This window comes from Xiphophorus couchianus, chromosome 12, assembly GCF_001444195.1.
Source record: "Xiphophorus couchianus chromosome 12, X_couchianus-1.0, whole genome shotgun sequence".
In the NCBI taxonomy this organism is placed as follows: domain Eukaryota; kingdom Metazoa; phylum Chordata; class Actinopteri; order Cyprinodontiformes; family Poeciliidae; genus Xiphophorus; species Xiphophorus couchianus.
This window is the reverse complement of record NC_040239.1, coordinates 23,694,087-23,711,423: the sequence shown is the minus strand read 5'-3', so window position 1 is coordinate 23,711,423 and position 17,337 is coordinate 23,694,087. Positions and strand designations below refer to the sequence as shown.

The 17,337-nt window shown below is 42.6% G+C and overlaps 1 protein-coding gene across 1 annotated transcript; it reads right to left on the bottom strand.

Annotated features, from left to right (window-relative positions):
* Window positions 1-914: 914 nt before the first annotated feature.
* Window positions 915-2,913, bottom strand: aplnra (apelin receptor a). The gene has a single exon (XM_028035050.1). The coding sequence runs from the start codon at window positions 2,757-2,759 to the stop codon at window positions 1,677-1,679; it is 1,083 nt and encodes a 360-aa protein (XP_027890851.1). The 5' UTR covers window positions 2,760-2,913; the 3' UTR covers window positions 915-1,676.
* Window positions 2,914-17,337: the final 14,424 nt, after the last annotated feature.

The window sequence follows — 17,337 nt, the reverse complement described above, 5'->3', positions numbered from 1 at the left end:
TCGCACATGCTGAGACTTCTAGAGTTGTGGAGCACAATGTGTTTCTTGCGCAGCTTTCTCACCTCTCTGCCCCAGTCTGTGTTTTTTTTTTTTGTTTGTTTTGTTTTGAAACTCTGCACGTTGCAGCATCTGCGGTACCCCCACCCCGCCCTCTCTTTCTCTCGCTCTAACTGCCATCCCCTGTCAGCAGGGACAAATATTGACTTGTTCTCCAGGCCAGCTTCTGCCAAGATCAGAGTCCCGCTTCCCCCCTGCCTGTGCCAGGTCTTAAATGGTAATTATGTCCAACAGGACTCATCGCTGTCAAATCAAAGGACACCCAAGAGGAGTCGCTCACTGGTGATGAGTCTATTATGCTGTGAACATTTGGGTTTTGGATAATCTTGATGTTTAGATTTGTAGTGATTGCAAAAAAAAAAAAAAAACTGTTTTGGACAACTTTTAAGCGCTTTGAGGGGCTTTTAATTTGTCAGTTGCCTCTATAATTGAGAACACATGAATCCGCCGCTCTTTCTGGTTTTAGATCTGTAGAAGCCCTTAATGGAAACCCACAGGACTGTGTCATCAAACAGTTAAAGCCCCATAGTTAGGTAGAAATCACAACTGAGTATCGAATACACAAACGCAGGATGGATCCTGCTTTGCATAATCTGGTTATAGTCTGGATACTGGCCGTGAATCAATAGAGATTAGAGATCTATTAGTCTGAAGGTGTAAACCCAACGCAAGGCTAATTCATAACAAAGCTTTGACCCTTCGGGGGGGGGATACTTGACACTGAAATAACAGGCCTGGGTAATGAAACTGCAGGTTAAATATTCACATTTGCTATCAGAACGTTCCCTTCTTTGTAATATTACACACTTATAAAACACTCGCGCACACACACACTCATTGAGTCAGAGGAGTCCAGGTTTGGAGCACATGTCTTTAATGCAGTAGTTAGTTACAGTGTTCAAAAAAATACAACATATACATCAGCTTGCATTTCCCCACTTTTAGTGCCGCGACTACACCAAGAAAAAACCCCACTCCACCCGCTCCTGTTCCACAACATTTGTCAACCACCATCTGCCTTTCTACTGCACCCCTCCCACCTTCCACCCCACACCTTGTTTTTTTTTTCTTCTTCGCAAACTATATAATTAAGCTGCAACACCTTTTCTCCTCTTACACCTCCCTCCCTCTGCCACCAGGCTTTCCGTTTGATCTCCCAGCTCACTAAATCCCGACAAGTGCTTAGAAAACACAACGGCAAGAGATGTGGACGACAGAAGGGTATGAAAATACTGTACAGCCATATGTTTCATCCAGTGTATATAGGTTTCAGTTCACAAATTATACCTCTTGTGGAGACAAGAAAACAAAAAAATATACTTTTCTATTTTTTTCCCCTCTCTCTCTATATATATGAATCTGAGGACCAGAGCAGCCGAAGAGCTCAGCCAGCTGGCTCTGGCTTTATAAGTCAGGACGACACACACAGAATCAAATTCTCGTTGCAAAACAGGAGGGATACACATTGGAATTCATGACTGAAGGCAGTGAAAAGTTCAAAGTTCACCATGCCTCCTTCACCAGCTTTAAACAACCAGCACATGCAGTCTTCATTCTGACAAGTGTTCCAGTGGTTCCAGCTGGGACTGTCCTGCAGCCACGCTTCCGTGCCTCGGTCTCTAAACCTTGGTTGCCAGAGACTGGATCTCCGATTTCTGAGTCTGGGCACTGAGAGTGGACGACATGGAGCTCATCTGGCCGTGCATGGCCTTCTTCAGGTTGAGCAGGCACAAGCACTGGGAGCGGAAGCGCAGGTCGAAGAAGGCATACAGGAACGGGTTGAGGCAGCTGTTGACGTAGGCCAGGCAGGTGGCGTAGGGGTGAGCCAGCAGCACGAAGCGTACTACGCCACAGGAGTTCGGGGCCAGGTTCAGGTAGGAGAGGGCGTCCAGGCTCTTCAGCACATGGAACGGAATCCAGCAGATGGCAAACACCACCACCAGGGTGGTGATGATCTTGAGCAGGCGCTTCTTCTTCTGGTCCTCCTTGCGCAGATTGTTGAAGTGGCGTGTGACGGTGCAGCCGATGAAGCAGTAGAAGATGGTCATAGCCAGAAAGGGCAGGAGAAACCCCAAGGCAGATGAGGAGAGGCTGAGTCCAGCGATCCACAGGTTCTCGTGGCCCTGGTTTATGGTCACCAGGCTGAAGTCCATGGCGCATATGGTCTGATTGTTGAGGTCTTGCATGGTGGTCCTGAAGAGCAGCGTGGGCAGAGACAGGATCCCGGACAGCAACCAAATGGCGCCGAGGGATGCCAGCATGGTGCCCCTGGAGCGCAGCTTGTTGCTGGACAGGGAGTGCACGATGGCCAGGTAGCGGTCAAAACTCAGGCAGGTCAGGCAGAAGACGCTGGCGTACATGTTGACCAGAACAATATAGCTGCTTATCTTGCACAGAGCCACGCCAAACGGCCAGTGGTAGCCCAAAGCCGTGTACACAGCCCAGAGAGGCAGGGTTACGACGAAAGTGAGGTCAGCGAGGGCCAGGTTCCCGATGTAGACGTCTGCAGCCCGGCGCTTGGACTTGGATCTCCACACGGTGAAGATGACCACACCGTTGCCCGACAGGCCCAGGATGAAAATCAGCATGTAGAGCACGGGGATGAGGGAGTAAGAGGGCTCCCACTCCGAGAAATCACAGGCAGTTTCATTGTCATCGTAATATTCGTAAGCGTCTGCATATTCCACAGTGGTGGATTCCATGATGCAGTGCCAAAACCGAACCAAAAAATCCTCAACAGAGGTAAAAGTCCAGTACAGTTCCCAGTGGAGAGAATCTGAGCAATAACAGCAACAACAGAAAAAGGTCTGCTGCGCTGCTGGAGGAGCAAAGGGCGACTGAGAGTGAGAGGCTGCCGGCGCTGTCTGCCTTTTTAAACTCGGCCCTCTACACCCCTGGTTCCCTCCCAGAGCGACCCCCTGCCCCACCCCTCCTCCCTAACCTCCCCCAACAGTAAAACATCTATCAGCTCTCCCCCTCTCCCTCTGCCCCGCTCTCTCACCTCTTCTGGCACAGCCCTTCCCTCTGCCTGCAGGACAAGGAGCCCTGCTGCAGACGCTGACTGCATTTCTACATCTGCAAAGCGAACACTCCGCTGTAGAGGAAATGAAAGAAATACTTGGCAAAAAAAAATAGTTGTCAATGAAGTTAAGTTAAATATAAGTCTCTGGTTATTAAGGTGGGGACAGCGGTTAGTCTATAATGTATTTTGTAAAGTTGCAAAAAGTTCTGCTGTGTTGTTTTTTCTTTTTAACAGAACCAAGGGGTACTGTCAACATAAACAAAAAGTCAGTATGAATGCATCCAGTTCTGTCTACCACTGGCAAAAAAAACCAAAAAACAGGATCATCTTTTTATGTTCACAAAAACTCTGAGTTCACAAAAACTCTTCAAAACTGACTTCAGTTTTCAAATTCAGATGTTTTTTTTAATTTCACATTTTTGTCAGATGCTCATCCAGAAATTCACAGATAGGAAAGACTCTGCTTTGTATGTTTGTCCTATACGGCCGTCATGATGAGGTACTTGAGATCAGGAGATCATTTGAACTTTAGTTGTGAACTGAATTTACTTTTTTTCCCACTTCCCTTTCTGACCTAGATTTCCTGTCTTAGTGTCAACTAGATATCTAAAGCAATCAAAATTGACAGAAAAGAGAGAGAACACAATAACTCCCTCTTCCTATTTTTGTTTCTATGTAGGTCTTTAATAAAAATGAAAACTGGCAGCAGTTTTTGATTGACTTCAGGTGCCATGGCAAAACATCCCCCATGTCAGTGGAAAATCAGACCCATTCACATCAAAATGAAGCTCCACCAATAAACGCTGTATTAGGCAGGTCATTTGATGTTCAAAATTAATTCAAAAGTGCCAATATTACCACCTTTTATGATATTATAAATAAAATTTTCCACTACCAGTTTATCATGCAGAAGTTAACTCAAAACAGACACAGTGTAGTCCTTCAAATCTTAAAATATGGATTGCCAATTCCATTTTTTTTATTATCCCTAATTTCTGCAATTTACCAATATGTTCCTGTGGGAAAAAATCAGAAAAATATAAATGATATCAACAGATATGACAGAATAATAACTTTCTATCAAAGTTTAAAGTAAAAACTGCAAATATTTCCCAACGATAACAACATATCAACAGGTCAGCTGATCCACAGAATCTCTTTGGTGTATATTAGGGGACTTTCCTTTTTAGGAAATATGGAGTTGTCATCTTCTCCAAGATTTTATCAACTTGTCTTAATTCAATATAAAGGTTTCTTTACAGCCTAATTTGCTCCATGATTTCGTTTGAAAAGGAAAGGCGTCTCTGGTCCTGGAACAGGTCTGGACATCTTAACCTCCTCGTTTTCCATCACAATCACCGGCGCTAAAGGGCTGTTAAAACCGCAAGTTGCGCCACATTTTGCAGCTGTCACTTATCACTTTTTATCTGTGAGTGTTTGACCCTTAATACGTAAAAAGGCAAAACGACGAAATCAGAGTTAAGGCTGAGAGGGATCGCAATCGCGTCGCGCTTTTCCTTTCCTCCCCTTGAAGATTGGATTAAAAAAAAAAAAGCGGCGACAGCGCAAAATGAGCGCTGTGACTCTACTTCTCAGGTGCGAAGAGATTTGCAGAACAAAAGGACAAGCAAACACACGGGTCTGCAACAAAAACAAAAGGAAACTTCGCATTGACACCGCCTTCAACTTTTCTTTTTTCGTTTTTACGTTTCCTTACAGTGGATCTGCTGGCACAACATGCTCATCCACCTTCACCACTGATTGCGTCATAGCAGCAGAGTGCAGCAGACTAAGGGGTTATCTGTAATTGATATTTTTTTGTGCATTTTAAGTACGAATAATGTCATTTTAAAAACTAAAACATGCTTAAAAAAGGGAAAATTTAGTTAAAGTCCAGAAAATTTTTAAGATATTTTTGCTGTGATTCCAATGAAAATATTATTATACAGCAAATTATACTGAATACCTTTCCAGTCCACACTTTTCAGATTCTGTTTATTTTTAATTAATTAATTCATTCATTTTTTTATTGTAGTGTAAACAAATCAAGTTAAGCAAAACAAATTGTTGAGACGTATCACAAATGGAGTCCAGTGCTGTCCTTCAAGTATTTATGGTACATAGTGTGCTTTTGTTGATATGGTTTGTTATAAATGAGAAAGAAAATGGGGGGGGGGGGGGAAATGCATAGTATGAGAAAAAAAGATGAAAATGAAAGTGTTTTAACTGCGTTACATGACTGATGACAAAAATAACAATACTTTTAGTTTTTTTTATTTGTAATAATATCTGAAAACCATATCATTGCCATTAAGTTATTTTGTATTGATCTGCCACATAAAATACTAAAACAAGAAAAAGGTTGAAGGGAGTGAATACTTTTGCCAGGCCCTCCACCCCCCACCACCACCACCAAACAGCTGTAATCAGATCCCCAAATAGCTGTGAGGAATTATTCAGTGGAGAGAAAAAATAAAAAGGAAGGCTTGCGGAGATTTGTGAATTCTTTACAGCACATTTAGGAAGGATAATCTCTGCATAAAACAGCCTTTAAAGCGGCGATAACAAGGAGCCGTTGCATTAATTCTCAGAGTGGATTATTCCCCTGTAGGTGCGCTGGATCAGAGAAATAAATATGTCTGATGAAAGCCAGAGCTCCATGGATCACAGCTTATCAGCTCACTGTGAGTGCCTGCTGATTTGGGGGGGGGGGTTATTATTTTTTTTTGCTGTACATGGAGCGTTCAGCGCTGGCTTGTGGGAATCTGACATGGCAGACACTTTATCTTTCCTATAACACGGCTCAGCCAGAGAAACGTTTGTTGTTGTTTTTCTTTCCCAAGCTCACTTTTTATAAATCACTTTCCTGCCATGTATGAAAACTGTAAGGTTTATTATTTTAAGTGCATAATGATGCGGGAGATATCCAGTATGATAAGACACGTCCTCCTTGGAGAAACTTTAAAGGTGTTTTATGGCTCCACTGCTCATACTGGATCCACGTAAAACCACCTGGAGACTCTCACCTCGGCTTCAGCCTCCACCCCCTGGGGTGGGGGGAGGGAGAGGATGACGCCTGGTGCTGGCAAGCCCAGAATCTGTTCCTCAAATAAATTTGCAAATTAAAAAACAATAAAGCAAGCAGATAAGAAACAAATGGTCGGATCAGACCGTCATCTCGGGTATCTTTGGAGACCCTCCTCACTTGCTAATTGCCTCCTCTGAAAAGGCGCCGAGATAAATCCCGCTGCTGATGCCGAGGTGGGAGAAGCATCAGCTGAGAGTGAGGTCTCACTCAGACCACATGACTTTCCAGATGAAACACGCAGGAACTAAACACGCGTCATATTCCCCTGCAGCTGAGTGGGTTTGGGACCACACACGTGTCCGTTTCCACAGCTGCGGCTGCTTCTGCTCTGCCGCTGAAATGACCCGGCTGTTCGCAGCGGGACAAAATGTTGCCGTTCAGACAGAAGTCGTTGCTGTCTTGGGTTTTGGGACAACTGAAGCGCGGGGTGTTTATCTTGACAAAGCTTACAGGAGACAGGGGAGCTCTGGGGGACATTTGCAGCGGGCACGCGTCATCCGCGGTCTGGAGGAGATAAATCACTTTAGGTTTAATCTGTGACCTTTAGGCTTGTTTGAAGTGAAAAGTTGTTGGCACAAAGCGCTGATTATTTTTCCTTTTCTTGATTTGTTGCCTACATATCCCATAAGGTTGCAGAGAGCTAAGGGTCACAGATTAATCTCACTTCAGTGACAATATCTGTTCGTTTACCTCTTTCAAAAGTTATCAGTGTGCAATAAAGATAAAAAAAAAAAACCCAACTCACAGTAGACACCACATTTCCAGCAGCAACAGCCTTTTTACAATGACTTGCAAAAGTCAATTTTATTTTACATTTTGTCCCGTTGCAAACACAAACCTAAATGCTTTTTATTGAGATTTTATGGGGGAAAAAAAGAACATCAAGTGTAGATAGTCCACAACTGCCTTCATATTCACCAAATCCAATTTGATTTAGGTGATTGTAAAAGAGGTACTGATAAATATTCTCAGTCTCCAGCCATGTAAAGCCGCTGCGAACAGACTTTCAGTGACCGATGATTCTACACCAGGGGTCTCAAACTCCAGTCCTTGAGGGCCGCAGTCCTGCAACTTTTAGATGTGCCTCTGCTGCACCACACCTGAACAGAATAATTAGGTCATTAAGGCTCTGGAAAACTAATCTACACAAGGAGGAGGTAATTAAGTAATTTCATTCCAGTGTTTTGTACCTGTGGCGCATCTAAAAACTGCAGGACTGCGGCCCTCGAGGCCTGGAGTTTGAGACCCCTGTTCTACACAGTTCTAAATCAGGATTGAACACAAATCCACACTTTTGGATTCTTATTTGTGAAATATTTTACATTGCAGACGATTATGTTCGTCTTTCACATAAAATCGCAATGTGTATGTGTGATCCTAGAGTGACTAAATGTGAAAACCGTCTGGAGGAATGTATGCTTGTGCAAAGCATTGCATGTTGATGGCTGAAGGCCTCTCTGCTGTTTCAGATGATGTTCCTCGGCCTCTGCTCACTCTTTGCTGATTGGCTGAACGTCATGTCAGATCGCAGCTCATCTGTGTGACGGAGGTGCTTTTAAAATTGTGGAAAAACAAAAATCTGAGAATGAGAGAAAACAGGAAACCAAAAAAAAAAAAAAACATATTTTATGGGAAATCCAATATAGTGTAGTAGGCCCCATCAAACTATTGAGCTGGGGTCAAACACAGCTATCTTTTCCATACATCTGCAGCTGCTGGCATTACTCTGAAGTGAACAACGACCCTCCGCCCAGTCATAAAGAAATGTTTGTCTTGAGAAGGCTGCTCTATTGTCTCGTTCTGCCGCGCTAAGCACTTCTCGGCTAACGAGCAACACACCTGCTAAGAATCACACTTCCTGCTTGAGTCACAGATCCCAATTCTTTCACTTTAGGTTTTTCTTCCCCCCAGTCCTATTTTGTTTGATTGAAACTCAACCTTAAAAACATCTCTGAGAAATTGAACCGTATTATTAGCGCCTCTGTGCCCTTTGCGCGCCTTGCTCTCGTTTGGTGCCGCAGTACCAGTCAGCTTAGACAGCACAGCATGTTTGTGCGTATCAAAGCCGAGTTCTCCTTGGATGGCTCGGGTGGAGCGGAGCGTTTATCTGCAGCAGAAGTCAGGCTGTCTGTGGCTGGGAGACAGCTGGGCTTTGACATCCATATCACAACCCAAACAGAGCTGAACCAAAATCACTGTTTGGAGTCCAACTGCAGTAGCTGTAGCTAGAGACGAAATTGCAACTGTTTATTTGCTGCTTATCTACTTTCCGAATAGCTTGGCCGCCATGAAATAAACACACTGAGACATGTTTGGGACTCCGACCGACTCACACGGCATTGTTTCCATGCAGAGCCTCTTTTTCTGCCGTTCAATTTTGCCCCCCCACCTCACACACACACAATCAGCAGGCTAAAACCTGTTTTAGTGCTTTTTTTTATGCAAAATAGTCAATTTGTTGAACAAAATTCAATGTATACACCAACACAAATTAGCATATTATTAGTATAACAAAAACGTGGCATGCATTTGTACTCTCCTTTACAATTATCAAGAAAATGAATTTCTTCAAAGAGATTGAAAAGACATTCATAAATGCCTCACTCTGCATTCTGCGGGTATTTCTTAAAATGACATAATTTTGAACATCTTTTCACATTGATGTAATTAGGCGGTGTGCAGATAAAAACTACTTTAATTTGATAGATACAATAATATTTAACACATTTACACTGAAGGTTCAGTTTATGTGATCCATTAGAGTCTGGAGGGCCACATAAAATGTCGTGGTGGGAAACATACTGACTTGGAAAGACTGACTACAGATATATTTCAAAATTTTATTCACAATATTTATGATTTTCATGCACGACAAGACTGTGATAAAGTTTTAGGGGTGTGTGTATTTTTGCAAGACGGCGCGTTCTGATTTAACAGTTTTCTACACTTAAGAAATAAAGCGGATGAAGGAAGATAATCAGGAAGCCAGAACCGAGCCAGCGAGTCTCCCCGATACAGCTGCCCCAGCGGCTCCTTTCTCGTCCTTCCCGGTTGTCTGTGGACTTCCAGTAGCTCTGTCAGGAACAAGGAGGTCGCAAGGTGTTTCCCCTCCTTCCCTCTGGACCACCCTAACATTCGTGCTACCCATCATACACCGTATGATGGGTAGCACGACTCTGTTTGACTCAGTGGCCAAAACTACAAGCACCACAGGATGTTCTACAATGGGACGGTTTGTCTTCCCAGATGAGATGCGTCTATGTGATATTTCTTTTCTCCCAGCTGCTCCATATAAGCTATTTATTTATCAGATAACCTGATGGAATGATAATATAAATATTATCAATCCTCGCTTATCATTTTTGCACAGTGCAAATATAGAGGATAGGTCAGATCAGATTAGCTATTCCTCACATTATTCCTCTCTTGAACCAGAGTCTCTGCTCGGCTCGATTCGCTCGTGAGATCTGACGGTCACCTTCAGGCAGCAGGAAGCTCAGAAAGGAAACCTGATGGAAGATATAGGAAACAATAACACAGCAGGAAGCAAAGAAGAGCGATGTGGCTAATGACAGAGAGGACACTGGGGAAGACATTAAGGGACAATGGACAGGTCTGATGAGAGGGTAAGGCTTGGCTGGGTACTGGGGTTTTCTCTTTGCAGCAGAGTTAATGATGGGGATTAGGAGGTCGTGTGTGTGTGCGTGTGCGCGTGAGTGTGTGAAGGGGGTCCTGCTGGGATCTCCAGGCCTCCCGTCATCCCAGGAGATCTGTGGGAATCTGACTCCATTTGGCTTAAACTCTATTTAAAAATAGACCCCCGCGTGGCTCAATTAGGGGGAAATTAGTCTCTTTTTACCTCCTCTGCAACAACAGCTCGACTGTTTCTTCAGCTTTTCACAAGTTATCTCTCAAGTAGGTGGGGTTGGTCTTAAGGTGGCTTTCACAATCAATATTTCGACCTGCATTTTAATATGCCTGCTTGTTTCGTTGAGGTTTCCCCCCTAAACCATAAGAATCTGTCTGCATCTCACGGTAAAAGAGAGCAGAGCGGCCTTTTCACCTCCAAATACGATTATCGCCTGTTTTCTTTTTTAAGTAGAGCAACAGAAACCTGAAGCCTGATCCTGTTTTAAGAAGTCAACGTGAAAAAACCTGAACGGAGATCCATGCAAGAGCCCCGAACCAGGTGCTTTGCAAACCTTCTGTCCAAGATCTCAGAAATCCCAGAAGGTGCTTTATTGCCGTTCTGTGATCATTTCCTTCAGCGCTGGAAAGAAAGTGCTGTCAACTGGCCTGATTGGCACTGAGAAAGAGCAGAGCGTTAACTTAACAAACGTCCTTAGTGAGCAAGATGCTTTAGCTCAGAAAAGTTTTAGCATTTCATCCCTAAATTGCTCTTTGTATGAGTTATACGCCTAAAAATTTCTTTTTTTTTTCTTGCAGCTGGGTACGAGAAGCAGGTCTGACCCAAAGCTGGAGCCATTCCAGAAAAAATCTAAAAGCCTCTTTTATAAAAATCTGCCCATACTGGGAGCGAGCCAGGAATATCTGAGGCTATTTATACCTCAGAGGACTTACAGCTACAAAAAAAAAAAAAAAAAAAGACAGTTCATCACAGTCAAGACGTGTGTTATGTTAATGTTAGTTCAGCGCAAAATATATAAGTACCACATATAGGCATTTTATCAGTATCTTATGAGAAACGTCACGGAGTACAGATTTTATTATGCAGGCTAAAGTAGAAAAAAGCTGCATGAATACGCTGCTGTTGCAGCCTGAAGGCAGCAGTGGAGTGAAGGAGCGGTCCCCAGCAATAGCGGGATTGCAAAGTATCTAAAAGCTGGCGACGGCGTGGCGACGGCATGGCGAAGGTGTGGCGGAGGCCGTGCTGCTCTCCCCATCTGTCAGCTGTTTGACAGACAGCAACAAACTGTAAATCGGTCACCTCTGCGACGACGTTGGCCCTCCGTCGGCTCAGAGGAAACAAAACGTCACGGCGCCTGTCGTTATGTAAAAACATAACAAAGAAAAATGTCTTGCCTTGGGAATAAAAGTTACATTAGAAAAGTAAATGTTGTCTCAAGCGTTGGTTGAGCTGCTTCTTGAAAGGGAAGTTGTCTCTTTAACACCTGCCCCATCTTAAGTGTGTTTAATTGGGATTTTACAATATGGAGCAATATAAAGTTGTAAATGTGAAATAGAAAAAAAAATCATTTTCTACATTGTAGTGAAAAATAGAGTGAAAATGAGGGTGCGCAGACGGAACAAAAACAATAAATTTGTACGATATGTTGCCTCAATCTACAAGTGTTTGTATTTTGATCATCTTCTTGTTCAGTTATGTTCAATATCTCTCGCTTTACTCAGTTCATTGTTCCAGTTAGCAATGTATTGCCATAAAGGTTCATTTCCTTTGTGTTTGGTTTCTTAGTTTATTCTTGCTTTGTTCCTTGACCTGTCAGTATTTTCCCCTTGGTTTATCATTTCTTGGTCTTAGTTCACCTCCATCTTTGTTAATTAGTTTCTGTCCCTCAGCTGTACTTTTTTCTGATAAATGTTATTCTTTTGCCATTTTCCACCTCTGCCTCGGTGTATCAACTTGTTGATGTTTTTATTATTAATTGCTGGATTTTTCTGTTCACTGCAAACATGGCACTTCTAAATCTACTATGAATCCATTAATGGCATCCTTAAAGAACTGCAGCTGAAATTGCAATGAAAGGTGGCTAAAATGAAAAGTTGTAACTCATATCTGTGAATACAAATATTGCACGTTTGATATTTCTATATTTGTATATTAAAAAATAGGGGGCTGCGGCATTTTCCTTCTTCGAAATATGCAACTTTGTGTTGGTTTATCACCTGAAATCCCAGTAAAATCATAGAAATCAGTTGTTTGAGGATGGCAAAACTTAAAAAGGCTCAGGGGGAATGAATAATTTGGATGGACACATTAGAACCTAGTCCTGTGTGTGAATTTATACAGCAACAAAAGGTCATTTTGCTCTTGTAATGACAATTCTCTCTGAGCTTGAATCACAGCCAGAAGCCTCGACTCCTTTTAAAAACTGCTTTGAAGGAGTCAAACAATAAACCAAACTTTTACACTCCGTCGACAACTTTGATGTGCAATCACGAGGCTGGGGGACAGAGAGTGGGGGGAGATTCGGAGTAGGAGAAAAAACATCCTCCGACTTGCCCTAATTGTTTCAGCATCTGTTCTTCTGTCGCTATCACCCAGACTGGCTGAAAGCACGACTGAAAACACACATTCAAAGTTTCCACTCCATCCATTTCCTTTAATCAAGCTGCCCTCTCGGTGACTGATTATCAGAGCAGACTGCTCGCCTCGCCTCGACCGGCTCTCCGTCTCTGCTGCCTGCACAACTTGCGTTGCTTTAATAATGCTGCAGTTCTCCACGAGATACACAGCTGACAAATACATTAACCCATTACACCTAATGATTATTATCATGCAATGCAATGGGGGGAGAAGAGGAGCGTGGAATAACCCTGGAGGGACATGCTGTGTTTTAATAAGTGTCCCACAGCCAGGGGCGTGCTAATGAAACGAGACGAACTGGCTGTGGAACGTGGCCTTCTCATTATACATGTACTTCAGGGCACTAAAAGAGGAAGCGGGACACTGTTAAAACACAAAAGGTCCAGATGTGAGGCCCCCTTGAAACTCATCTCTACGTCTGACCCACGGTGAATGCTGACAAATTGGCCTTTAACGATCCCAAAACAGGCTTAAAGTCAATGTCAACGCCATGTGTCACTCTTCTAAGCCTGGTGTGGGAAGGCATGCTGCCTCCAAGAAGAAGCAGGGACTCTGAGAAAATATTTGGACAAAGCCCTGTAGTATTTCAGCCTCTACAAAGTGTTGATGTGAATGTTCTTCTTTTAGATTTATAGCTGAGTGAGGGGGTGATGTTTTTTTTTTCTTTTTTTTTCAAATTGACTTTAAAAAGTAGCAAAAAAAGTGGCAGGCCCCAACAACACCATGAAGATCAAGGAACATAGACGTTTCAAGGAGGACTGGGTTATTAGATCATATCCTAGTATGCCAGAGACCATCACTCAATCCATCATCTGAGAATGGAAAGAATATGGCAGAACTGCAGAGAAAAAAAACCTTAGTCCAAAACTGACTGGCCGGGCAAAAAGGAACCATTAATCAGAAAACGAACTAAGAGGTCCAGCTTTGGAAGAGCTTCAGACATCCACATCTGATCTGTCAACAGAATATATATTTGTTTTAGACTCCACAAATCAGCTTTTTGCAAAGGAGTGGCAGCAAGAAGAGCCATTGTTAAAAAGAAAACCATAAAAGGCTTGTTTTCTATTCCCCTCAAACCCTGTAGGGGACTCAGTAAAGATGTGAAAGAAGGAGCTCTGGTGATGAAACCAACTGTCTGTTAAACCTGTGTGGAAAAGCCCATCAGTGAAACAAACCCTGCATATCACCCTAAAAAACCGTCTGAGATGCTTTTTACTCAACATGAAATTTGAAGCAGGTCAGATTTGATAGGAAGATTGAAGGAGTTGAAAACTGAAAAATCCTGGATGAGAACCTGGAGGCTGGCAGAGATTTAAAACTGGGACAGAAGGTCATCCTTGCAGCAGGACAACAACCCCAAACATACACCCAGAGCTGGAGGTGTTGGAATGGCCCAGTCAAAGTCAAAGAGAGAAAATGTGGCAGGATTGGAAAACTGATGTCAAGAGACTCTCTTTATCCAATCTGACCGATGTTGAGTCTGTACAGCAAAGCCTGCAGCAAAAAACTGTTCACACCAGCATGGCTAAGTCATAGTTTGAGATGCTTTTTTCAACTTTACAATTATATGCCACCACAAACAATTCAACAAAATACATTAATATATGTTGGAAGCCCGATATATTTGCATCATCATCAGTATTGGCTGATGTTAGTCGTTTTATTAGGATCGGTCCAATAAGTGATATTAGGCCAATATTAACAACCAATGTTTATTTCCTGCCAGATGGAATTAAACATTTTCATTTATCCTCAGTAGATGAATACAAACACATGTGATGGCAAGAAAAGCCTCGCCTTGGCTGTTAGCAGGAAGATCCTTGTGTTTCGGAGGGTTGATTGTCTGGTATTTGTTAGGGCATGATTTTTTTTTGTGCTGTTGAAAGTGTAGAAAAATACATATATAGTATTAGTAGATATCGGTTATTGGCCATGATACCAATATTATTATCGGATATCGATATCGACCCAATTTTTTTTATATCGATGCATCCCTAAACGTAACCAAAAGACTGCAAAGATTTATTTATTTATTTATCTTATTTTATTTTTTCATATTTGTGCTGTTCTGTATCCATAAAAAGTGTCCTGCGCCTCCTGCAGGTCACCAGGGTGACCATGATGCCAGCATGTGTGTCGGCTGGCAGAACGCTTCCATCTGACAGCAGGTATTTGCACCCAACTGGCACATAGACATGAATTAATTGGAACGCACAGCTGCAGTTCACCCCCTGAACACCACAGCTGAAACACGTCATTAATCACCACAAAAAAAAATACATCAACAGTTTGGCTCAGTGCAAATCAAACGACAGTTAGCTGTACTGCGATCGTAGCATGGCGCTAGAAAAATGTTGTCTAATTTTTACCCTGATGACTTTCTTCAAAAATCTATGTTAACAATCATCCATTTTAATGACATCACTGTGGGCTGCTTGACATTTTGCTTTATGATAGCTTTTTCCTGCCTCTGGTCTATTACACACCAGACAGCACAACACACCCTAAAACCTCACGACTTCATAATTGAGTGGAGTTTTCGTAACATTTCCGAACTTCAGAGAGATTTGTCTGATTTGCAGCAGCTTTCAGCTTTCGTTCAAAAAGGGCCTCCCACCGTGTCCCCCAGTTCCACTGTTTTCTGCAAGTGAGCTACAATAAATACTTCAGATTAAAGTTTTTCTTTGAACATTGGCCACTTTTGGCACGTAATATGTTCATTAGCTAACCATTTCAAGGGATGCTCTGTTGTTTTTTTTTCTGTAAATCTATTAACTTTGACTCATGACGCATTACGGCTGAAAAGGACTTTTGCAGGTGAATGCATCTAAAAATAACTAACTCACTCCCCTCATACCTCCCCCAAAAAACAGCTGTAAATAGGATGAACTCACAAAAATGAATTTTATTGCTATTTTTGCTATTTTCAGCAATTATGCCACTGACACCTAAAAGAGAAAGTTAGCACCAAGAAATATTATCTCAAAGTGCTTTAACTGAAACCCAGAAAAAGAAATAAATTGCAGACACAGTTCATCACTTGCAGATAATTCACTTTTCCCGTTCCTCATTTCAAGACAGCGCTGCATAGTCCGAGAGAAAAAGCAGCCAAACCACAATGAAAAAGTTTGAAAAATAAAAACTGAAACACTATTGATCAAGAATATTGAATAAAAACGGCAACAAGTCAGACTGCTTAGAAGAATTTTTTTAAAAGTTGGACGAATTGAAACTTTTGCACAGCTCTGTATCACTAACACTAATAAATTGATAGTCCAACATCTTTTAGTTGAGGTTTTGTTACAAGGTTATAAGCAGTTGTCATCAGAGGCCTAATCTAAAAACAACAAAACAAAACAAAAACAAACCAGTTGTTTGTGTTGGGTGGTTATTAATCCAGAAGCCAATAATTATTTAATGAGAAACGGAGGTAGAAAGTGGTGCAATACCAACAATCTGCTTGTGTGAAACACAAAATGAGAACGAAGCATCCTAATAAAAATTAAGGGTTTGCAGTTTATTTAAATACCATTCACTTAAACTTCTATAATATTTTTGCTTATTACTTCACTGTGCTGTTCGATCAGACTGGAGACGTCACACATGTTCTACTCTCAGAATGGGTTTCTCACAGGAGGATCAGTCGTGGTGCACAGCCTCCTGCCTCCATTTCCTGCGCAAATAATCATGGCTGATGCAGCAACAAACATGACTTTAGTTTCAACATTCTAAAAAATGGTTTTCCAACAGTTCTCTCATTAATTGTACGAGCTTGAACGTGGTCTTCATTAGTAAATATTAAATCCATAAATCTTCCTAAATAAATTGTACATAATCGCTATAGGAACTGGCAGATCGTCTAAAACATGTTTGGCTTCAACAAAATGTAACTTTGTAAATGTTTATGTTTGTATTTAGTTTGATTTTGTTGTTGTTACTGTCGTTTTTTGAATGAGTGTGCTTTGCCAGATTTGTGATTTATCCTCCACCAAACAGCAGCAGTCAACATTCAACCCTTTTGGACATCTTTCGGTGTTTACAGTCCACTGGTGCTGCGGCACTTAGCCGACACTCAACCGTGTGCGATGGTGTGCGGTTCACCAGCACAGCCCTTCCTGCCTTTGTTGGTTTTTGTTTAGGGTGGTGGCACCTTCATTGACGGGGGCCAACCTTGTGCACGACCCTTGCTTCCACAGGCCCGTGCTGAAAGGTCAGACTTCACGTCGCACTTCAACGCCATTTATTTTTAAATGGAGCAAAACGCGGGGGAACGTTTGCCGCCGTCGAAGAGTACCGTTCGTTGAAACTGGATGCTTTTCCAGTGGAAGACGTGAGGTCAGGACAATCCTGAGGGCCTTTAGGATTACGGCTGAGAGGACTCGTCTGAACTTGCTCTCTTGCTTTCCGTTCATGCTGAAGGAAAAGGAAGGGTTATTCCTGTGCAGAACTCAACTCAAAAATTGTGCTAAAAGAATGTTTAACGCAACGTTGAGCATCAGTTAGCTGACATGGTGGAAACCCTCTGATGGCAGTATTGTTAAAAACTCTGATTAAAGGACAGCACCTCTTCCACTCCCCCCTCACATCTATGCAAGTGTGACTGCACAAGTCGGAGCAGAGGGCAGAGGAGGTGGGAGTGACAACAACATCAAGGTCAGAGAAGATGGAGAATTTGAGGACGCCCAGGCTCTTTTCAGGGATAAGCCGTGCAGCTAAAAGGACTGAGTGACAAGCTTTCACGTGCCCAAAATGCAAACAACTCTCAGCATTCCAGCGACGGCAGACACATCGCTCTATTCATGCTCAGAGCGAAGGCGACAGCTTGCTCATCCTGACATGCAAAACAACAGAGGAGGGGTGGGCTGTCTTAGGGGAGATACCTCA